This window comes from Lutra lutra, chromosome 7 (assembly GCF_902655055.1).
Source record: "Lutra lutra chromosome 7, mLutLut1.2, whole genome shotgun sequence".
In the NCBI taxonomy this organism is placed as follows: domain Eukaryota; kingdom Metazoa; phylum Chordata; class Mammalia; order Carnivora; family Mustelidae; genus Lutra; species Lutra lutra.
The window spans coordinates 135,495,444-135,516,864 of record NC_062284.1 but is presented as its reverse complement, the minus strand read 5'-3'; the positions used below and the strand labels follow the sequence as shown (position 1 = coordinate 135,516,864).

Below are 21,421 nucleotides of genomic sequence, written 5' to 3'. Positions count from 1 at the left end.
GACCCATGAATTTCTAAATTTCATGCTTTAACTATGCTATACCTCCTAAATGCAAATTGGAATATGTGTGTCCCCGCCTTGCTGAAAATCCTTCAATGTCTCCCCAATGCCTACAGAAGAGAGGCCAAGCTTCTTCACACATCCCACACGGCCCCTCGTGACTTGTCTTCATTCTTTGTAGCTGATGTTGGTGCCTAAGTAGTGGCTTGTCTCCTTACTCCCTGCTCCTATATCTTTATGGCTCAAAAAGTTCAAGGAGGCTTCCTAATAGCAAGATGATGTTTTCTTCCCTTCTGAGTCCAGGTGATGCCAGGTGAATGATTACGCCACTCCATCAGGAGGGAGTTTTGATTCTTTTCTGCTGTTAAACTTCATTCTTTCCTTCTACAAACATTTACTGAATGTCTTGCCTGTGTTAGGAATTGTGCTAGACAGTAGGGATTTAAGATTGAACAAGACACATGTCCTGCTTTCAATGAGTTTACACACTGAGTAAACTCTGAGTAGTAGTTTCCTCTTAACTGTTGTAACAAATTTAGTGGCTCAAAACAATGCAAATTTGTTCTCTTGCAGTTCTGGAAGTCAAGATGTCGGTAGGGCTGTAAATCCTTTGTAAGGCTCTAGGGGAGACCCTCTTTCCCTTGCCTTGTCCAACTTCAAGAGGCTGCTTACATTCCTTGGCTCGTGGCCCTTTCCTCTGTCATCTCAGCCACTGGTGTGGTAGCCTCAAATCTCTGTTTGACCCTGTTTCCATGGTCTTATCTCCTGTGGCTCTAACTCCGATCCTCCTACTTCCCTCTTATGAGAAACTTGTGATTACATTGGGTCCACTCAGATAATATAAGGCATGTATCCTGTTGTCTCCAGATTTTAATCACATCTGCAAAATCCCTTTTGCCATATGTCCCCTTTTCCATATTCACAGGTTCCAGTATTAGGACATGGACATCTTAGCAGGGAATTAGTCTGCCTACTATACTCTGCTAGCCCTTTTACTTTGTCTTTAAAATAGCATTACTTGTTTATTCAACAAACACGGGTTGAGTGCCTGTTGTATATATGCCAGGTTCTAGGTGCTGGGAATACAGGAATACAGAAGTAACAACGCAGACATAAAGCTCTTGCTTTCAGAGATCTTACCTTATGACCAAGAGGAGAGGGAGAGAGAGAGAGAGAGCGAGAGAGTGCGCGCAACACAGGATTTAAGAAGCAAAAGTACCCAGAGCAAGCAGGCAAATGACACAATGACCTTTGAACAGGGAGTGAGTCACACAGACATTTGGGGGAAGAGCTTTCCAGACAGAAGGAACAGCAAATGCAGGGCCTAGAGGCAGGAGAGTGTCTGGTGTCTTCAGGGAACAGAGAGAAGCCACTGTAGCTGAGGGGGAGTGGGGTGGGGTGGAGAGGAAGGAGATGAAGTCGGAGCTCTAGATGGAAGTCAGAGAATACATTTCTCCAGTCCAAAATGGGAAATTTGGCTTTTCCTCTGAGTGACATGAGAAACCCTGAAGGCTTTTGAGCTGTGACGCGATCTAACTTACTTATGCTCCACACTCTGGATCCTGTACATAGAACAAATTATTGAGGGGGAAGGGCAGGAACAGAGAGATCAGAAAGGGAGACCAACGGGGGAATATCGTGATAATCCAAGTGAGAAAAGGCTTGAGCCAGGGTCGATTTGCAGTGGGTGGAAAATGATTGGATAATACATGTATTTTGAAGGAAGGGCCAACGGAATTCACTAATGGTCTGGATATAGGATGTGAGAGAAATAGAGACATCAAGGATGCTGCACGACTTCTGCTCTGAAGGAAAAACCTTTGAATCTCTGGAAGGGTGCCCTTAACTGAGGTGGGGAAGATTGCAGGAGGGAACTGTTCTTTGGGGTCTATCTAGAGCTTTTCAGCTTTACACATGTAAAGTCTGAGACACCTAATATACAACCAGCGGGAGATGTTGAATAGGAGATGGATGTGTTACCCTTCAAAGTAAGACTGTCAGTTATTTTACCAGCAAAATGGGTTTATTCAGGAATAAACTTTAGGAGGAGTGCATTCAGGACAAGCATGCTGTGGCAAAATCAGAGGCCAGCCCAACAAACCAAGGATGGCATTTTATGGAGAAGGAGGAGGAAGTCAGGAAGACTTTCTTTGAAGGAAAACCCATTGGAGAAAAGCAGTTCAAGGTGATGATGGCTTCTCATTGGCCAAGTTGCAGCAGTAGCCAATTTCTTGTAGGAGATATAATGCACATCTTTTCCCTGTTGGGGCCTATAACTGATTATCCTTTCCTGTTGATGATTCTTCTGCTGAGGCGTGTAATTGACACTTCCGTTGGAGTCTATAATTGAGAATTATTCCTGTAATTGAGGTTGCATGGTAGGACTCCTTCTTCTAGCCTCTGGATTCCACATTAGGGAGGTTTCCCTTTATTAATTTTCACAGATATATGAGTCTGGATTTCAGGGAGGCATCTGGACTGGAGATGTAAATTTGAGGGTAGTCAGAATATACATGTCATCTAAAGTCATCAGATTGGTGAGATGACCACAGAATGATAAGAGACCATAAAAGAAGATGTCCATAGAGACCTGGGGACTTCTGAGTTGAGAGATGAGAGACTGAGAAGGCCACAAAACTAGAATAAGAACCAAGACACTCTTAGCCCAGAAACCACATGAAGAAAATATTTCAAGGATGAGAGTTACCAACCTCGAATGAGGTAAGGATGGGAACTGACCACTGTATTCAGTCACTAAGGACCCTGAGAAGATATGTTTCCCTGGACTGTTGGGGACAATTCAAGAGAATGGAGGAGAGGAACTGAAGACAGCAAGCATGGCAAAACCTTTTGAAGATTCAAGGGGTAAAGTGAAGCAGAGGGAGATATGGAATCTAGGGAATGCCTTGTTTTTCACCATGGCAGATATTACGGCATGTATATATGCTCTTAGAAATGACTCAACAGAGAGGGAAATTTCCTGATGCAGGAGAGAAGGGACAATTATTGAATCAATATCCCTGGGTCAGAGGGGATGGGACTAGTGCACAGTGGGAGAGGTTAGTCTTAGCTTAGAGCTCTGAGAGTTCATCCCAAGTGCAGGACAGAAGAACATGTGCAGATAGGTGCAGGTGGGTTGGTATCTAGAGTGGTAAGGAGGGAGTGTGTGCCAGCTTCTCTTTGACTGATTCTGTTTTATCAACAAAAAAGAAGCAAGGCCGTTAGCTGTGAGTAATAAGCCAGAGGTTTGATGAAGGGGAGAAGGTGTGAAGTAACCCTTTAGAAGAGAGGGGGAGTGGACAAGGAAGCGTAGTAGCTCTGTTAAGCAATGTTAATTGATTATAAAGTTCCTGGTATTTAAACATGTGGTAAATATTATCACATAGATGGGAGACTGAATTGTTCTAAGAAATCAAGTATTCAGAAAAATCAAGTTACACCGCATAGGGCTAAAACCATAAAACCCTAAAATTGAAACAGCATTAAATATAATTTAATTTTGGATGATTTAGGAGCACTTTGATCTTTTTTTAATAGTTTAGAGTAATTTTCTGCATATGTTTTATTACTTCCCTATAGATGTATAGTTACTAATATGAAGTTCTGAATTGATAGGCTGGATAAACCAGACTAACTGAAAAGCTTGCAAGTTTGAATTGATATTTATAATATTAAAAAATATCAATTTTGCTTGCTTGGTAGGCTTCTGTGTCAAAATCATTCCATATCAGATATGTTAGGGTGTTTTGTTGTATAGAAACAACCAGAAGGAAATGAATTCAACTGTGTTCTAACAGACTAAGGAGTGAATAGGGAAGGGGAACAGGAAATGACTAGGTGTTCTCCTTAATACTAGGGAAGGTCACACGTCCCTCCGTGTGGGAGGGGGTTAGGCAGAGGTGGGTAGAAGAGCCCAGGGAGAGTAGGCAGGGATGGTTTGGCAGACTCTGTGTTCCCCCTTTTACTCTTCTGCTGCCTCTTCTCTGCTATCTTGAAACCCCCAGAAGGCCAAGGAGAATACAGAGGGAGTGCCTGAGCCAGAAATATGTAATTGGAACCTATAGCTTTGGTGGATTTCACCTTTTATCTCCTTCAGAAACAGGTGAAAATTCTGTCACCAGTGACTGGTAAACAGTAGCCCAGGGCCTTGAAAGAACAGTCTTAGGTCCCCGGGGTCATTTCTTCTATTCTACTCTATTTGAAGGTTAGGGAGGTTACCTTCATAATCTGAGGCCAATACCCACTCTTGAGCCTCATAAGCATTGAATAAAGTTAATAGATTTGGCTAGCACTTGGGGCAATTATTTCAAATGTTATCAAATAGCTATCTGGGAGTCATAAAACAGGTGGCTCTGAAATTGTACAGCGCTGGCGGATACAGATTGGTAGCTATCCTTTACGGGTAAAACTATGTTACCCTATGTTACCCAAGTTGAGCCAGAGCAAATGAGCAACTGATTTACAATAGTGTACTACGCTGTGAAAGATGGTTCCTTAATACACCTCAATGGCATGAATAGTGATGCTCTATTGAGTTTCTTTGTAAAAGAAATGATATTTAAGATTTTATTTATTTATTTATTTGAGAGAGAGAGAGAGAGAATGAAAGAGTACAGAGGGAGAGGGAGAAGCAGACTCCCAACTTAGCAGAGAGTCCAACACAGGACTCAATGCCAGGACCCTGAGATCATAACCTAAGCTAAAGGCAGGCGCTTAACTGACTGAGCCACTAAGGGCTTCCTCTTTGTAAAAAATATATTAAAAACACCAGTGTGTGAACTTAAATCCTGCTTTCCCACCCTCCCTTCCTTCACTTCTTCCTTTTTTGTCTTCTTCCCCTCCCTTCTTTCCTTATAGTTATTTTGGTGGGGGTGTGGATATATTCAGTTTAGGTCTTTGGTTTGAATTAGCATATTTATTAAATAACAAGGAATCTGTTTTGAGTTAGTGTAAAAGCAAATCATGAACAATGGATTCCCTGTGAAATTACTGTAGCATGGTCAATATTTTTGTTTTTACAGTTGAGACAAAAGAAACTTTACAATCAACTTGTCAACACTTAGCTAAACTTTGTGAAACCGACCTATAAAACGAAACACTCATTTTTATTTTTTTATGTAAATAGAAAATATGTTATTTATTAGAAATTTTTATAGGCCTAGAGCTACAGAATTTTAAAGCTGACATCACATCTGGGCTACCCCTCATTTTTCAGATGAAGAATCAGAGGTTAAATGACTTCTCAAGGAGACTCAATTATTAGTGACATAGAAAAACTCAAACCTAGTTTTCTGAAGTTGTCCAGTGCTTTTCAATCATTGTATTCACTTAGGTTTCTAATGTAAAAACTTTCATCAATCTAGGATTGAAGCTTGCACTTGACCTAAGAGAGTCTTAACTGCCTAGTCTTCATATACTTTCATGGGTTTTCTAGTTTTGTGGGATTGAATTAAATAACAGTTTTCTCATATTAATGTAAGTCGGAATGGGATTTATTAGCTTTTTATTGAGATATAATTCACATACCATGGAAGCTATTTTTCACTCCTCCCTTTTGAAATCTAGAGTTTAAGCTTCACTTCTATTCACAGTATCCATTTTATGTCAGCAGTGACTACTTGAACCCCCCAAAGGAAAGTTTCTACAATTAAGACAGCGTGAAAAGATTTCGAATCGATCCTTAGCAGGATTTTAAAGTAGGTTTGAGGGGGTTTGAAAGGTTGTGATTTAAACACTACAACAAACTAAAAATAAATCTCCTCCCACCCCAGGGTCTTCAGGAGACAAAGCCGTAGAAAGGAAGGACTCTATTGAAAAAGACACATTCTGTGTGAACAGAAATGCGCAGACAGTAATGGCGTTAAAAAATATGGCTGTGGAGCAGAAACTTATATTCTAAGCCCAAGTAGGTACATACTCTACAGGGTAGGGTGAAAGGAAAGTCCCGAGGACACTTGCAGACGACTGCACAGACATTAAGTAAATATCTACTATGTACCAAGCCTGTGGAGGCGCTGAGAACACAAAGATGAATAAGGCAGATCCTCAAGGAGCCCAATCTGGTGGTGGTGGCGGTGATGGGGAGGCGGGGGCGAGGGAAGGGAGGAGAGAGGGAGCCTGTGCAGAGGTGGTTGGGGGATGAGATTAGACGGCAGGGTTGAAGGAGTGAATATATGGTAGAAATCTGGGGGTACAGATTCGTGCTGGCTTCTATGGCAGAAATCTCCCCCAGAACCTCTGGAGAAAAACCCCCAAACAATTAGCTTCATCTGCCAAATCTGGCCAGATACCATGACGCTGGTCTACAGATGCCCTCTCAGATAGGTTTAAAAATCCTCCTCCCGTTTCAAGCCATCTTTCCCCACCATGAGGGTGTCGGGCAAGGGAGGGGGCAGGTTGAAAACTGCACCCACGTTCGCTGCCTTGGTTCTCTGCAGGAGACAGGAATCCAGGGCTTTACCGTCGTCATAGCAACTAGGAGTTCCGCGGTCCCCCACCTTCCTCCAACTCCTACTTCCCCCGCAGGCCCGGCTGAGAGGCTGCTTCTCTCGCGAGATTTGCGCGCTGTGCCGAGCAGCCCCGCGGTGATCTCACCCGAGACTTGCCGAGGGAGGGAGAGAAGGAGGGGAAGGAATGGGGCGGGGAGGCGGGGAGGCGAGGGGAGTGGAGGGGAGGGAAGGGCGAGTGCGGCGCCGCCACCGCCGGCAACTTTGTGAGCGAGTTCAGTGCGTGCTTGAGCGAGTGAGCGAAAAAGTCAGTGCGGCGCCGACTTCCCGGGAGGAGGGTCCCCGGGGAGGGCCAGGTCTGGGCTTCAGAGGCCGCCCCCCAGCCACTCCATCCCTTCCCGCCTCCGGGGCTCCCTTCCCATTTCCTTCCCCCCACCGGCCCTCTCGGGCCTTCCCACCCCCGCCCGCAGTTACCTGTCCCCTCCCCCACTCGGTACTCACCTCCCCTTCCCCTGCGCCCACCTCCGACCTCCGGACCCCGAATCCCCAGCCACCCCAAACCCGCTTTACCCGCCGGCTCCCATCCCCAGCTTTTTCTCCTGGGGGCAGACAGGCGGGATGGGGGGCGCTGAGCCTCGGAGGCGGCGCGATCGGGGACCAGGACGCCCAGACAATAGTTGATGCCCGGGGACAGGGGGCACCTCCGCCCCCACCCCCCACTCCAGGAGCGCGGCCCCTGCCGGCTGCTCCCTAGCCGGTTGCTCCCCAGCCTGCTTTCCGGGTCCTCCTCGGAGCCGGGCTCAGGAGTTGGGCAGATTCCGCCCCCACCTCCCCTGGGCCCCCCTCCGCTCGGCGCCCGCCCCAGCCCGGCCTCGCCGCCCTCCGTTCTCCGCAGAGGAGGTGGCGAGTGAGCGCGCGTCGACCGTCCACACGGTTTCTCTTTCTCCCCAGGGAGAGCGCGCGGCGGACCCACCCCGGACGCGCGGTGGCACCGGGAGGCCGGGCCGAGCGGTAAGTGGCTCCCGCGCCCTGGGGCCGCGCAGGGGAGCTGGGGTGCAGGACTGCCGACTGCCCCCGCCCGCATCGCATTTCTGGCTGGGGCTCGGGGCCAGGGCCGGGAGCAGGACACCGGGAGACCGGTCAAAGTTTTATTTCCGATTCGGTGGCGTGCTGATAGCGCAGCCCGGCGGGGGCGAGTCCGGGCTGCACCGCGTACGGCGCGCGCGCACGCACCACGGAATCCGAATCTGCATAACTACCCGCCGAGCGCCTCTGCGAGAGGCCGGGAGACCCGCGCCCGGGTCGGGGTGGCTGCGCCCACCCGGCTGCTCCCGTCGTCATCTGGCTCCCTTCCCCTGGTCACCTGGTGAGCGCTTTGCAGGCTGTGCTGGAAAGGACAGGCCGAGGGGTGTAATCATGGGAAAGGGAGTAGGGAGCTCGCTGCCCGCGGGTGGTTAATTTCTCTCCTGAGAGTCTGGGCGGGGGAGGGGGGCGGGGGGGGGGGGAGGGCAGCGAAAGTCGGGGATGCTCTAACCTGCTTTCCTTGGAGCGAGTAAACCTCGAGAAGCCTGGGGAGGCGTGAGGGCGCTTCAAAAAGAACTTTTCCTCTTTAGCCTCATCTGTTTCCAACTTCTGACCCTAAAGGAAATTTGCGAGCCTCCCTGTCGCTTCAGGGCATTTCTAGGTGGACAAGTAATCGTATGGGGCAGGTTGAAATTTCACCTGGTTCCGCCGTTTGTTAAATCTAGAGACCAGGGAAATGGCTCACTTCAGGGAGGATGTTTAATTGAGTTGTTGGCATTCGTTTTTGAAGGGAAGCATTTGGGGACTGATGGCTCCTAGAGACTGCGTTTACCTTAATAGATTTAATTTTTCCTGACGGGTATTTTAGAGGTAGCGTTCCCAGAAATTCTTACTACCTGCTGAACGATTATATTTCTAAACTGGGAGCCAGTGATACGATGCAAATTTCAGAGTAAAGGTGTCTGTCGACTTTCATCAGGTTCCAGGTCTCTCTGGATGAACTGGGGTTGGCGTTTCCTCTATAAAGTAAGCCTTTCATGTTGAAACTCTGACTCAGACTCTTAAACCCATTGTTTTTATACTGGTACTCTGTGGGAGTTAAGTGTCAACTTTCTCTTCTTTTCTCATATGGAATATTTGTCCAAGGCAAAGATTCTCTGACTTAATCTTTTGGAAAAGTACAAGGTTGAAGTCCCGTAGAATCATTCTCTGCAGCCAGTCTAGTAACATTAATTTTCTATATAATCCTGATTTAATGACTTTCACTTTTCTCTTTTTCATTTTGTGAAGGCTGCAATTAAATCATCTTTACCGGGATGGGGGAAAAAAAAAAGCAAAACCTGATGGGAATAATGTAGAACAGTGGTAACAGCAGTAGTCTCAAATGAAAGGTTTACGTAAAGCAGTTTATGGTCACTGATGTGTCCAACTATTAGATGACATACCAGTTATTAACAAGAATATTAATAGTAAAACATTTTTCCCATGGAATAAATTATTTGTACTGAGGCATCAGCAATTAACAGTGCATTTAAAATGACTTGGGTGATGATTTGCTCGTAAATGGTTAGGGGCAAAACAAGAGATTTTGGGGATGAATGGCTTTATGTGGGTGACAACTTATTTTCTTATCTCATTATGCTTAAGTAAAGGACTCTTGAAGTTGACTGTATCATAAGATTTCTCTAGTTTGACTGCGAGAACAAGTTTGGCAAGTGGCTCAAGATAGTCAGTAGGTGTTGCTGTTAGCTTCTCTGCAGTTCCTGGTTCTGCTGCTCTGGTTTGAAATTGCAATTCTGATAAGAGAGAACTTTTTAGATCTGAAGTGTCAGGCAGTCCTTGGGATCCTGTGGTGAGACTGACTTGAACTCTTGGTAATAAATCTAAAGCACCTTACTTCGATTTTTTTTATACTGAGATTCATTTAACTCTATCCGTTCACTATTATTTTCTGGCTTTTGTATTTATTCACTTAGCTTTTGCTTTGAAGTACATGAGTAATTTTAGGGAAGCCCCTACCCTCTGCCCCCAATTTTTTTTAAACAACTTAAAAAAAATCTTCATGTAGCTTTGTTGAAGTCGTAGATTGAAGATTGCTTGAATTTAGTGGTTTTGTAAACGTTGGGGGGTCTTGGTTGACTTTGAGTTGAGATATGTGTATGTTCTATTGGTTTGCAGTTTGAATTTTTCAATAAATGTCTGTTTTCTATCTCTTTGAGCTGTGAAACAGAAGCATGAAAAGAGGCAGAAAAGTATAAAAATACAGATTCCTTGAATCTTTCCAATTTAGGGGAAAGTACGTAGTGATTCACGAGAATTATGTGCTTCCTGTCAGTCCATATGGTTGTGTTATCATACACATACTGGTCCCTATCAGGGCACATATAAAGTATGGATATCCTGAAGATTTCTAGGTGACAGCTCACATTTGAGATTTTTGGTGTACTGATGAAATTGGTCTTATTCCTCTAATGGAGAACTAGATCTCTGATATAGAATGCTTCTTTTTTCCTTTTGATGCAAATGACAGAAGTTCATATCTGAAATTCAGAAAGAAGTGTCCCCCCCTCATAATATCACTATATTCCTAACCTTTTGTAGTTTATGGTGTCAGGCATTATTTATTGAGTTTCTCTGTCCAGGAAGTGTGCTGTCAGTTTCCATGGTTCCAGTGGTGAGTAAAAGTGTGTTTCATGGAACTTTTAGTCCAGTGGGGCCATTTGTAGTAACTTTTCTGGGTTTGGTGTATGGTACCCTGATGCCTCCATAAAGGTTTTGGATAGAAGGCAATCAATGATTTTTATTATTTTATGAAATAGTGGAGCCCAGTATTTGCCCTCAGTTCTGGGTCTCAGATTTTCTGGCCATAAAAAATAATCAAACCTCTTTGAACTTTCTTTCTGAAAAACTGTCTTTTTTGGCAAAGGTGGACATAATGCTTGCTTTGCAGCTTTGCTGCAAGAATTAATGAGAAAATATGTATGAAAGTACTTTGCAAATCAAAGTTTTATTTGCAATTGCATTTTCTTTCTGATGAGAAGATTCATAGATTGTTGAAGCTAGAAGGAATTTTGAATTTAAATCATTTGACCTATTTTTCTCCATTTTGCAAGATGATAAAACTGAGGCCCAGAAAGTTGAAGTGATTTGTTGCAGGTTATAGAAGAACTAGTTAGTGATCAGGCAGTGATTGGAAGGCAGATTTCCAGATTTAACTGGACTCCTTTGTTCCCTGGTTTTTGTTTTGTTTTGTTTTGAGTCTGTAGATTAAAATTTGTTTACTACTTCCCTCTCCCCAAAACTGTTCAGCGTTTAATTAAGTATCTAAATGAGCAAAACTTAAGGAAACAAACAAAATCAACATTAAGTTCGAAGAGCTTTGAAAACAGTGTTGATGTAGTGTTTGGCAAGTAAGTTTTAGAGTTACTCAAATTACAAAGTTATGGAAAAAGAAATTATTAGTTAAAATATCTACATGGTAGAGCCTGTAGGCTCCCCCCTCTTTTTTTTGGGGGGGGGGAGGAATAGACTTTATTAACTTAGAGCATAATACACTTGTATGCTCTTTAGAGAAGCCAAACTTCATTTCTTCTAGCTTACCATTTTCCTCCCTTTATATAATTTTTCATTTGTAAAAGAAGTGTCTGTCCTTCCTTATTTCTGGAACAGTGGCAACTTGTAGACCTTCTCTTTCAGCTAAGTGTTACAGGAGGTGGGGGGATGGGTCAGATGGAGGGATAATTGCACAGAAAAAAGGAACATGTTGAAGGAGTTTCCTGTTGAAGATCTGAGTGATTTATAAGCACCACCACCCTCCCTTCCACTAGGGTAATCTGAGCCAGGAGAGAAGAAATATCCCTGCAGGTTGGGTGACTGCCCTTTAGATGAGGGGCTTTCCCTTCTCCTGGAAGGGTTGAGCATTATCTTACTCTCTTGGTGCTCATCCAAAAATCTGTGTCTTGTTCCATATCTGGTGCTGCTTAAAATATGGGTGTTCCTCGATCACTGGAGGTTGACCATCTAACCTATCCACTGCACTTCTACTTTTTGGCATAAGAAGTAAATTGACTTCATTGGATTTTTGTTTTTAGTTTTTTGTTTGTTTGTTTTCTTTCCCCTTTCCTACATCTAGCTAATCGGGGGGGAAAAAAAAGGCAAACAAAGTCCACACGTCCTATATGGCATTTTACTTTGCAAAGGTTAGAACTAAGTTAATGATGCTTAGATACTCGTTCTTTCATTCTGTTGGCGGGCTTTTGATGTACTGTGGAGTGGGTCAGAAGCATGGGAAAGATTCCCTTTGCTTTGGATCTCTCAAACACGGACGCTTTGAGTGAGGGACAGAATAACTTGAGTGTGGTTGTGTTTGTGATCACGAGGGTGAGAAAAAATCCACTGGGGTATACCTTTTGAGGGTAGGGGCCCCAGTGCACATCCATTTTCTCCTTTTATTCTGTCCTGGGGAGAATAAAGAGAATAATGAGTGTTTTCTTGAAGATCAAGAAGGATGACCCTTAAATGACATGGAGGAACAACAGGAGCTTTTTTAGTTGGACCCTAGGAAATAGCATTGCCTCAGTGGACTTGCCGCGGAGTCAGGTGAAACCCCAGCTCTCGGCGGCCTCTGGAGGTCTGGGATGAGAATTTTCAGTCTTTAGATTTCTAATTTGTTACTTGTCATGTTGCACCGACTTCTCCCTCTAATTAGGATTATAGTCTGCCTCGCTTTAAATTGTGGGAAACAGGCAATTACATAATGTTACATTTCCCTCTTTTCAGCTCAGCAGAGGCAGGAACATGGACGCTTGAAGTGTCTGGCTTGGAGAGGGTTGGTTTCTGGTTTGCACAAGCACAGGGGTCACTTGGAGGCGACTTGAGTGGATAGGACAGGATGTCTAGCCTTGGCCGCCACTGGATTCTTTTTCCTTTCTCCTCCCTCCTCCCCCAGAACAGGTCTGGGTTAAATGCCTGTTGCAGATACAATAGTTAATTCTGCTTATTTTCTCTTTCCTCTTTTACTTTTTTCACGAAGTCTTTTACCGAAGCTATAGGTATAATCATTAATTGGTTTTGTGGTTCAGGGTCTTGCTTCCTTTTAGAATTTCTTCAGCTACTCAGAAGAAGCTACTGAGAAGTAAAAAACAGCTTCATTGTGAATGATTACGTTTCTGTAATCCAGACTCGCGTGTGATCAGTCTCTTTTCCTTCGGCTCTTATTTATTTATTTATTTTTTCATATTCTAGAGTGTTTGCCTAGGCGAGTTGGATAAATTGCAAGCTCCTTATGTTCCCTTTAACAGTCTTGGTCCCCAGAATTGATGGACTGTGGTTCTTTACAAGTTTCTTTTTGGTACTTGATGCTTTTGGGGAAGCAGCTGACAACCAAACTGTGGTATGTCATGCTTTCAAGAAGAGACGGTGCTTGTTGGGAGGTGCCCATGAGATTATCATTATCGTTGCATGTCCTAAAATTTTCACCCAATTTGACTATTATTGCTTGCTTCACCTTTGTGTCCCTAGGAAAAGAGGGGAAAGCAGTATTTTCCCAGAGTTTTGCAAGAAATGTAAGTTTATGACTTGTTGGAACCGAACGACTTTTCTTCAGAAGGCTGTACAAACGCATGTTCTTACTCTGCGCTGTGGGTCGTTGTGTGGTTGATGGACCTCCCCCGTCTTCCTAAGCCTAGTGCTGGCTGCTCGGGAAGACCTCAGAAGGTTCTGCCAGTATCCTTTGTCTGAGTGTAGTTCCTGCTCTGCTGGCATCTCCTCTGTAAAGAGAGTGTGCTGTGTGTGTGTGTGTGTGTGTGTGTGTCTACGTTTGCAGGGTGGGGGTGGGGGTCTGACTGTGGTTCCTAACCCTGGTCTCTTTATCAGTTTGCGAGGTGCCTATGGTTCTTCGAAGCGGCTCCATGTTACTTTATTTTTTAATGAGGATCTTAGTGCTGATCCTGCGTAATAGGAAATGAGGTCCGATAATTGCATAACAAAATGTTTCAGTAGGTAAATGATAGGTTATGGAGAACTACAGGGTTCATAGGAAAGGCCTATTCAGAGTTCAAGAATGTCAGCAGAATAATTGGTTTTGGTTTGTTGATTGTTTGGTTTGGTTTGTTGTTTGGGATTGTTCTGAAGGCCATTTTCCAGGTAATGTTTTACAGTAGTGGCTTTCAGCGGTTTGGGGAGGGTGTTGCGTATGGCAAGCAGTGAGTGCTTGGGTGGAGAGGGTTAGGGGATCCTGTGAGGTCTGGGGCAGCATATCAGGGGGATGGTGGTGTGAAGAAACTCAGCGGTTGATTCAGTTATGCTCTCCTCCACCGGCTTGAGAGCACAGTCTTTATTTAAAATCATTTTTGAACCTTTGCTTGACAATAAGGTAAACAAGTAGTAGGCTTAAACTGACAGTTGCTGGCTGGGGGTTGTGGAAGCTTTGTTTTGAACTGGGGAGAAGGGGAGCCTCTGATCCTCTGTGCTGTCCCATTGACAAAAAAAGACAGCTTGGAAGAAACTCTGGAAATACCTGCAGACAGCTAAAAGGGTCAGGCTACTTATACCCCTGCGGTGGAGGTAGAACATGTAAATCCAATTTGGTAACTGTATGTGGGCACTTACTTATATTTATTGTGTTAAAAACCACATAACATAAAATTTACCATCTTAACCATTTTTAAGTATATAGTGCAGCAGTGCTAAGTACATTCATGTTATTGTGAAACAGACCTCCGGAGCCTTCTCATCTGGCACTTCTGAAATCATACTCTCCCCTTATCTGTGGCTCCTGCCATCCTACTTTCTGTTTCTGTGAATCTGTCTGCTTCAGACAACTCATTTAAGTGAGAATCTGGCAGTATTTTGTCTTTTTGTGTCTGGCTTATTTCACTCAGCATAGTGGCCTCAAGTTTCATCCATGTTGGCATGTGACAGGATTTCCTTCTTTTGAGGCTCGTTAATATTCCGATATGTGTAGACCATATTTTGTCTACTCGTCCACTCATGGACATTCAGGGTGCTTCTACCTCTTCTGTTGTGAGTAATACTGGTATGAACATGGGTGTACCAGCATATCTTTAAGATCTTGCTTTTAATTCTTTTGAATATACACACGGAAGTGGGATTGCTAGATCATATGGTAGCTCTATTTTTAATTTTTTGAGTAATCTCTATACAGTTTTTCATAGTAGTTCTAAAACCACAGTGGTTTCACATTCCCGCCAACTGCACCCAAGGGTTCCAGTTTCTCCACATCCTCGTCAACACTTGTTATTTTCTGTGTTTTTCATAGTAGCCGTACTAATGCACGTGAAGTGAGATTTCACTGTGGCTTTGATTTGCATTTCTCTAACAGTAAGTGATGTTCAGCATCTTTCATATGTTTGTTGGCCATTTGTCTCTCAGCTTTGGAGAAATGTCTGTTCACATCCTTTGCCCATTTTTTAAAAAAAATTTTAATTTTTTATTAACATATGATGTATTATTAGCCCCAGGGGTACAGGTCTGTGAATTGTTAGGCTTACACACCTCACAGCACTCACCATAGCACATACCCTCCCCAATGTCCATCACCCAACCACCCTCTCCCTATTCTCTTCCCTGCACCTTTACCCATTTTTTAATCGAGTTATTGGATTTCTTGTTGAGTTGTAGGAGTTCTTTATATATTCTGGATATTAACCCCTTATCAGATGAATGATTTACAAATATTTTCTCCTGTTCACTGTGTGGGGTGTATCCTTTGATGTACAAAAGTTATAAAATTTGTCTATTTTTGCTTTTGTTTCCTGTGCTTTTGACGTCATACCCAAGAAGTTACTGCCAATACCAGTGTCACTGAAGCTTTCCTCTATGTTTTTCTTCTAGAAATTTTGTAGTTTTAGTTCTTAGTGTTTAGGTCTTTAATCCATTTTGAGTTAATTTTTGTGTATGGTATAAGATAAGGGTTTAGCGTCATTCTTTTGCATATGAATGTCCAGTTCTCTCAGCACTTTTTATTGAAGAGATTGTCCTTTCCCCATTGAGTGGTCTTGGCTCCCTTGTTGAAGATCAGGTGCCCACATACACAAGGGTTTATTTCTGGCCTATTCTGATGGTCTGTTTGTTTGTCTTTATGCCAGTACTACAACTATTTGGATTACACTAGCTTTCTGATATGTTGAAATTGGGAAGTGTGAGTGGCACTTATTTTTAATTGATGCTATTCTCGGTGTTAAATGATAGAGAATAGAGAAGTTGACAATTGAGAAAACAGTTCACAGAGTTTTTCATCTTTTTGAGGTATCAGACACATAAAGAATGAGGTAGTGATGTAAATGGCAGAATGTTTGCAAGGCTATCAGTTGACAGCTAGTAGAGTAAGAGCTGTGTGTCTAGCACTTACTGGTTTGCAAAGTACTTTCACAAATACTTATGCCAATGGCTTGGGAAAACTTCCAAAGGGTGATGGACCTTGAAGATTGGATGTGGACCCCACTGGATATCAGTACCCCAAACCATCTGTATCGGTTGGGTCGCAGTGTTAATGGAGGTCTTTCCTGAAAGCCGCTAGTGGTAATCTCAGGATTTTCAACGGTGTCAGTTTTTACACGAATTGTCACTTGTGGTATTGTTTTCCTTGACACTGTATTGCTTTTCCTACTCCATTCCGGTAGACTCTGCTTTTCCCCATCTGCTCCTTGAAGAGCTGTAGTCCTCATACAAAGATAGAATTGTTAGCCACAGCACTGTTTCCTTTCTGGGATGTGCAAAGAGGAGAAAACTAACCTGGCTGGGTTGTGTGGGATGAACTGAATGAGAGAGATTGGAACCAGAAGAGCCAATGAAGTGGCTGTTTTAGTAAGTACTTTAGGCTACATAAGACATACTTTCTTACCTTCTTAATAAAACTATGGGGATAATTTTGGTTGAGTGTATTACTTGAAGGGAAATTGTTAGAATTGTTGTGGAGGAAAAGTGTAGTGTGCTTGCATTTAGTATACCTGAAGTAAAGAGTTGTTTGGTGGTGACCAAACGAATTTATGTCTATGTGGGTGAATCTTTAAGGAGTAACTTACTCATTTATTTCCTAAATATTTATTGAGTCCCACTATAATGCCAGCGGCCAATGGCTGCTATTAGTGACAAGGGAATGCATAGTTCCTGGTCTCATGTGGCTGATACTCTTCTAGTGATTGATATGGTCCTTTTCAGTGTTCTGTTCCTCTCATCTGATTGATTTTTCTTTTAGTCAAAGACCACCTGTTTTACTGCTGATGCAAAAACAGTTGTAGTTGTTTATTATGAAAATAGTCCTGCGTTAAATATTCTTTGTATAGAAGAAAAAAGAAACCCTAGACAGTTCTGCCTTTTTGGTTTCCAAGGAGATAGGTCTTGGCAAAATTTATTTTATCAAGTGCTTTTCTAAGTAACAGAACTAACGGAAACAGGCTTTAATGAATCTTGGCTAATTCTTTCCTGAGGACCCAGATAAAGTTTTCAAGTCTTGGTGGTTTCCTTTACTTCCATGGCGGTTCCAAAAGAATCTAGAAGTCTAGTTTTGGTTAATGGATTTTTCCCTTAGTTGTCAGATCTTAAAAGAGTCATATACCCTTTTCGGGTCTTCACTCATTCACTCATTTAACAAGTTTTATTGTTCACTTTGTTATAGACCAAGTATCTTTTCCTTTGTAAGAGGAGGAAAGTTGAGGTTGAATTAAGTTTCCTTTAAGGCCAACTGTTAAAATCCTGTGAATTTATTATTGTGATTTAGTGAGACTGAAGGCTTTTAGCAGGTAGTAGAAATGTTTTTGAAAGAACTAAAGAAATAAATTCAGAGAATTTGTTTTTAACTCTAAAACATTTTAGTGAGGAAATTCTGTAATGGTGGATAATTTTAGCATTAGTTTCACTTTGCTCTGCAAACAATCAACATTTTAACTCAACCCTGAGAGTTGTTGTAATTTTGGTAGGAGACAATCTCACCTTTCTGCTGTACCTTGCAATATTGTAGAAACTTGATTCCTGTTTGAGATTGGCGTAGTGCTAGTGTGGCTAGTGTGGCTAGTGCTAGACTTAGAAATGCTTACCACCCCTTTTCCAGGGTGCTTCTTTCTGAGTCTTTTAGAGCCCGTCTCATTAATGTGGTGGTAGTCTTGAGATGTGATGCCATCATGTCACTGAATACAGAAGAGTCACAGAGCTGAGGACAGTTCTGTGAGAAGCAAGCTGGCAGTTTCCCATGCTGCCCAGTAGGGAAGATTCAGATAACCTCGTGTGAGGATTCATGGCTTTTTAAAATGAAAATGGTATTTTCATATTAATTTGTCATGAGAAATTCAGCCTAGTATTGATTATGTGTGATAGGGTTCAGTTATTCAAAGTAAGATTGAAGAATTTCTTCCTGTGTGGATTGTTGGCTATGGTAAATGTGGTCTCATGGTTACCGAGAGCACTGGAAGATTTGTGTAATCCTGGCTCTGTGAATTTGGCCATTTTTCTTTTGTTTACTCATCAGCAGTATTCACTGAGCACCTTCTAGATGGCAGGTACCTGCTCTCATCCTGGATCTACGGCAGTGAACAGCTCTGAGATGGGAAACCACCAGAGGATTTTCCACAAAGGGTCCAATCTGTTATATTTTGAAAGCAAAGCACTCAGTTGTGCAGAGAACAGAATAAAGTATGTATGAGTGGGGTGGAAGCAAGGAGACTTCAGGGGGTCCTAGCAATGATCTGGGCCAGATATGATGATCAGTGGAGGTGACGAGAAGTGGCTGTGTTCTGGATGTATGTCAGATGGGGCTGATGTGACTCCCTGAAGGGTCTGATGGTGTAGAGAGCAAGGAGAGCAGTCAAGGAGGACAGCAGGGTTTTTGGCCTGAGCAAGTGGAATAATGGACGTGCTATTTGCTGAAATGGGGAAGGCAGGGGGAAGAGGTTTTGGTGAGGATTAAGAGCTGGTTTGTATGTGCTGGACATGCAAGAGGAGAAGCTGGCTGCTGTGCGGACCTCCATGGGCTACAGTTTTCTCATCTGTGAAATGGGGAAAGTATTTGCCCTTCTCAGAATTCTTGAGATCCAATGAAAAAAGAAAAAAAAGTGAAAACTTCTGAAGTCATGTCTGTGGTGGTGGCATTATTTCTGCAAAGTAGACTGCTTACCACCTTAGGCACTGTGTGGTCTCCTGTGCAGGGCTTAAGCCACAGGCCGTCAGCCAGAATGTGTTGTGGAAAGTTGGCGCTGGCCTTTCAAAGGCTGGTTTTCTTTCCCAGTAGATGGGATTGCGTTCTTTCTTATTCATTCTGTGGTTCCTGGGCAGCTTCTGGGAGAACTCGGTATTTTGGTTTCCTTTAGGGTGTCAGAGGGCTTCCTTCTGTGCAGGGAGCTGGAGAACCGTGTGGGCGTGTGGTGCCAGATTTGGCCTTAATAAACATCCCTGCGAGCCGAAGGGATTTTATTTAGGAGGAAGGATATTATAGTAGAAAACCCCCAGCTCTTTGCTTTCTCAACGTCTTTATTCTTTGAGGCTTCCCATGCCTTGCATCAGTTAACAAATAGGGTCTCATAGGTCAGATTTATTGGGGAGACCACTCTCCATGGCTCTTGACCCAGAATACCTATTTATGTATTCCTAGGTTTTTGGATTGCTCCCAGTTTTGCTGTAGACCAGATGAGGTATGTTCAATATATATTTGACCCCACTGAGTTAAAATTTAAGATCCAAGTGAAAAAGTTGGGAGCAGCAGTCTTATAGTTCAGTCAGTGGCATTTGGAACTTATTAAATGTCCTTCCTTAGAGACTGTAGTAGAAAGTTGTGTCCTTGAGATGCGGCCTTTGCTATGATTGATACCTCGCCAGTAGTCTACTGTTGCTCTAGGAGCATCCTGGGGTATATTTTCTCTGTTCTTGGCTCTTCCCATGTGCCCCCCCCCCCCCCAGCCCATTTGCACAGAGGCACTGCCAACCCCTCCACTGCCCTCCTGGTTTGCTGCTTCTGTGGTGCGTCCGTAGGGGGCCCACTGCAGGTTATGCGATTCAGGAAGAGAAGGTCAGGGAGCCTTTGAGGGCCTGGCACATGTAGTGAGCATAACGGTTGATGAAAGACTGACGGTTGTGGGGAACGTGCCTAACTAAGTAAGTGCACTAGGTGTTGAGCGCCACGAGAGCGGTAATGGCTTTAATATGTGGGGAGGCATCAGGAACCATGTGTTTCAGAGGATATTGTGGAGTTGGGAAGGATGTGGATATTCTCATATACCTTCCAGACAAGAGGATCTCTCTCTTTTTCTTTCAGGTCTTCACATTTATAAAATAAGTTTACCCATCCGTGCAGTCGTAGTTAAATTATGTAACCTTTTGCTTTGCGTTGAATGGACTTAACTATACATTATCTGATTTCAGCTGGCAAGAAACTGAGCAATCGTTATCTGTTGTCCTATCACTTGACATCATTGTCTGAGAAAACCCCAGCCTTTGTCTTTACTTTCAAAGCACCTATTAGGAAATTCAGGTCAGTTGTAAGAAAAAATTTTAAAGGGATCTATATATATAAATCTCTGTCTTTTCCAGGCTTAATCATTTTCTTCCCCTAGAAGCTTACTTCGATTCTCTAAAATATCTTTTAGAATTTTCCAGCTTGCCTGATTGCTTTTTTTTTTTTTTAAGATTTTATTTATTTATTTGACAGAGAGAGATCACAAGTAGATGGAGAGGCAGGCAGAGAGAGAGAGAGGGAAGCAGGATCTCCGCTGAGCAGAGAACCCGATGTGGGACTCGATCCCAGGACCCTGAGATCATGACCTGAGCCGAAGGCAGCGGCTTAACCCACTGAGCCACCCAGGCGCCCGCCTGATTGCTTTTTATTTGAACTCAAGTCTAGTAATCATTTTTATTGGGCAGATAGGCTGTAAGTTTCTGAAGTGGCAGTGCCTGTTTATGCACTCTTTCTTTTTGCTTTATGTAACACTTTTATTGAGTTATAATTAACTTATTATATGGTTCTCCCATTTGAAGTGTGCATTCATAGAATTGTGTTACCATCTCCATAAACAATTTTAGAACATCTTCGTCCTTCCCAAAAGGAACTCCAGCCCCTTTTGTTGTCAGTCCCTGTTGTCCCCAGCCCTAGGCCACCACTAATCCACTTTATAGACTTGCCCCCTGTGGATGTTTCCCGTGAATGGGCTTGCACAATATGTGTTCTTTTGCGCTTGACTTGTTCAGCTGGCTCTACCGGAAACTTTAACTTTTTTCCAAGCTCTTTAACTTTGGTGGTAATGTTACAGATTTTGGACTCAAAACCAGAGAAGAGCAAAGGCATGAGCTGCCATGTGTTCGTGGAGCAGGGACTGTGAAGCTTCTGTAAACAAGCTCCCCCCTCCCCCCGCCCCCATGCTCAGATAGCTCTCAGATGTCTTCTCTGAGTCTTCCCTTTCTTCTCTTTTGGGCTGGTCTGAGACCAAGCACTGCCTTTTTTTTTTTTTTCCCCTTCTTTTGAATAGATTCTTTTCAACTTTTCCTCTTTTGATTGCCACCATCGTAGGACAGACTCTTGACCTTTGTACCTGGGTGGCCTTAGCAGGCTCCTTTGTGAGCACCTCTCCTGCTGTCCCCCTGTCTAGGCCATCCTGTCTGATTATTCTGTCTAATGTAGTACCGCCTGGGTGTGTGTGCCCCCTCAGGGGACTAAGGTGGTTCAGTACCTTGTCAAACTCACACTCTTCTGCTTGCTTTTGTGACCTTTCTCTTAGGTCTCTCCGTCCTTGCTTGTCTGATTTCTTTGGCTGCTCCACGGTGGTGTCTCTGCCTTCACACGGGCCTCTGTTTTCTCCTCTTCCCAAGGATTCCGAACTTTCTTTGAGCCATTGTTCATGTTCCATGTTCTGTTCAATTTAAAACTCTAAATTCCTCACCCGTAGCTTTATCTCTCTTATCCCCTTCCCTGCAGATCACGCCCCTTACCATTATTTAGTTTTCTTTTTATC

At 43.5% G+C, this 21,421-nt stretch overlaps 1 protein-coding gene across 2 annotated transcripts in view; it reads left to right on the top strand.

Annotated features, from left to right (window-relative positions):
* The first annotated feature begins 6,569 nt into the window (after positions 1 to 6,569).
* LOC125104166 (uncharacterized) overlaps positions 6,570 to 21,421 on the top strand; it is a 244,096-nt gene continuing 229,244 nt past the window's right edge. Inside the window, exons 1-2 of one of the 2 annotated variants that reach the window (XM_047736595.1) lie at positions 6,570 to 6,802; positions 7,398 to 7,457. In XM_047736595.1, coding sequence (XP_047592551.1) covers positions 6,634 to 6,802; positions 7,398 to 7,457 — 229 coding nt within the window. In that variant the 5' untranslated portion in view covers positions 6,570 to 6,633. The remainder of the gene's footprint in view (positions 6,803 to 7,397; positions 7,458 to 21,421) is intronic. The other variant, XM_047736596.1, reaches the window with a different exon arrangement.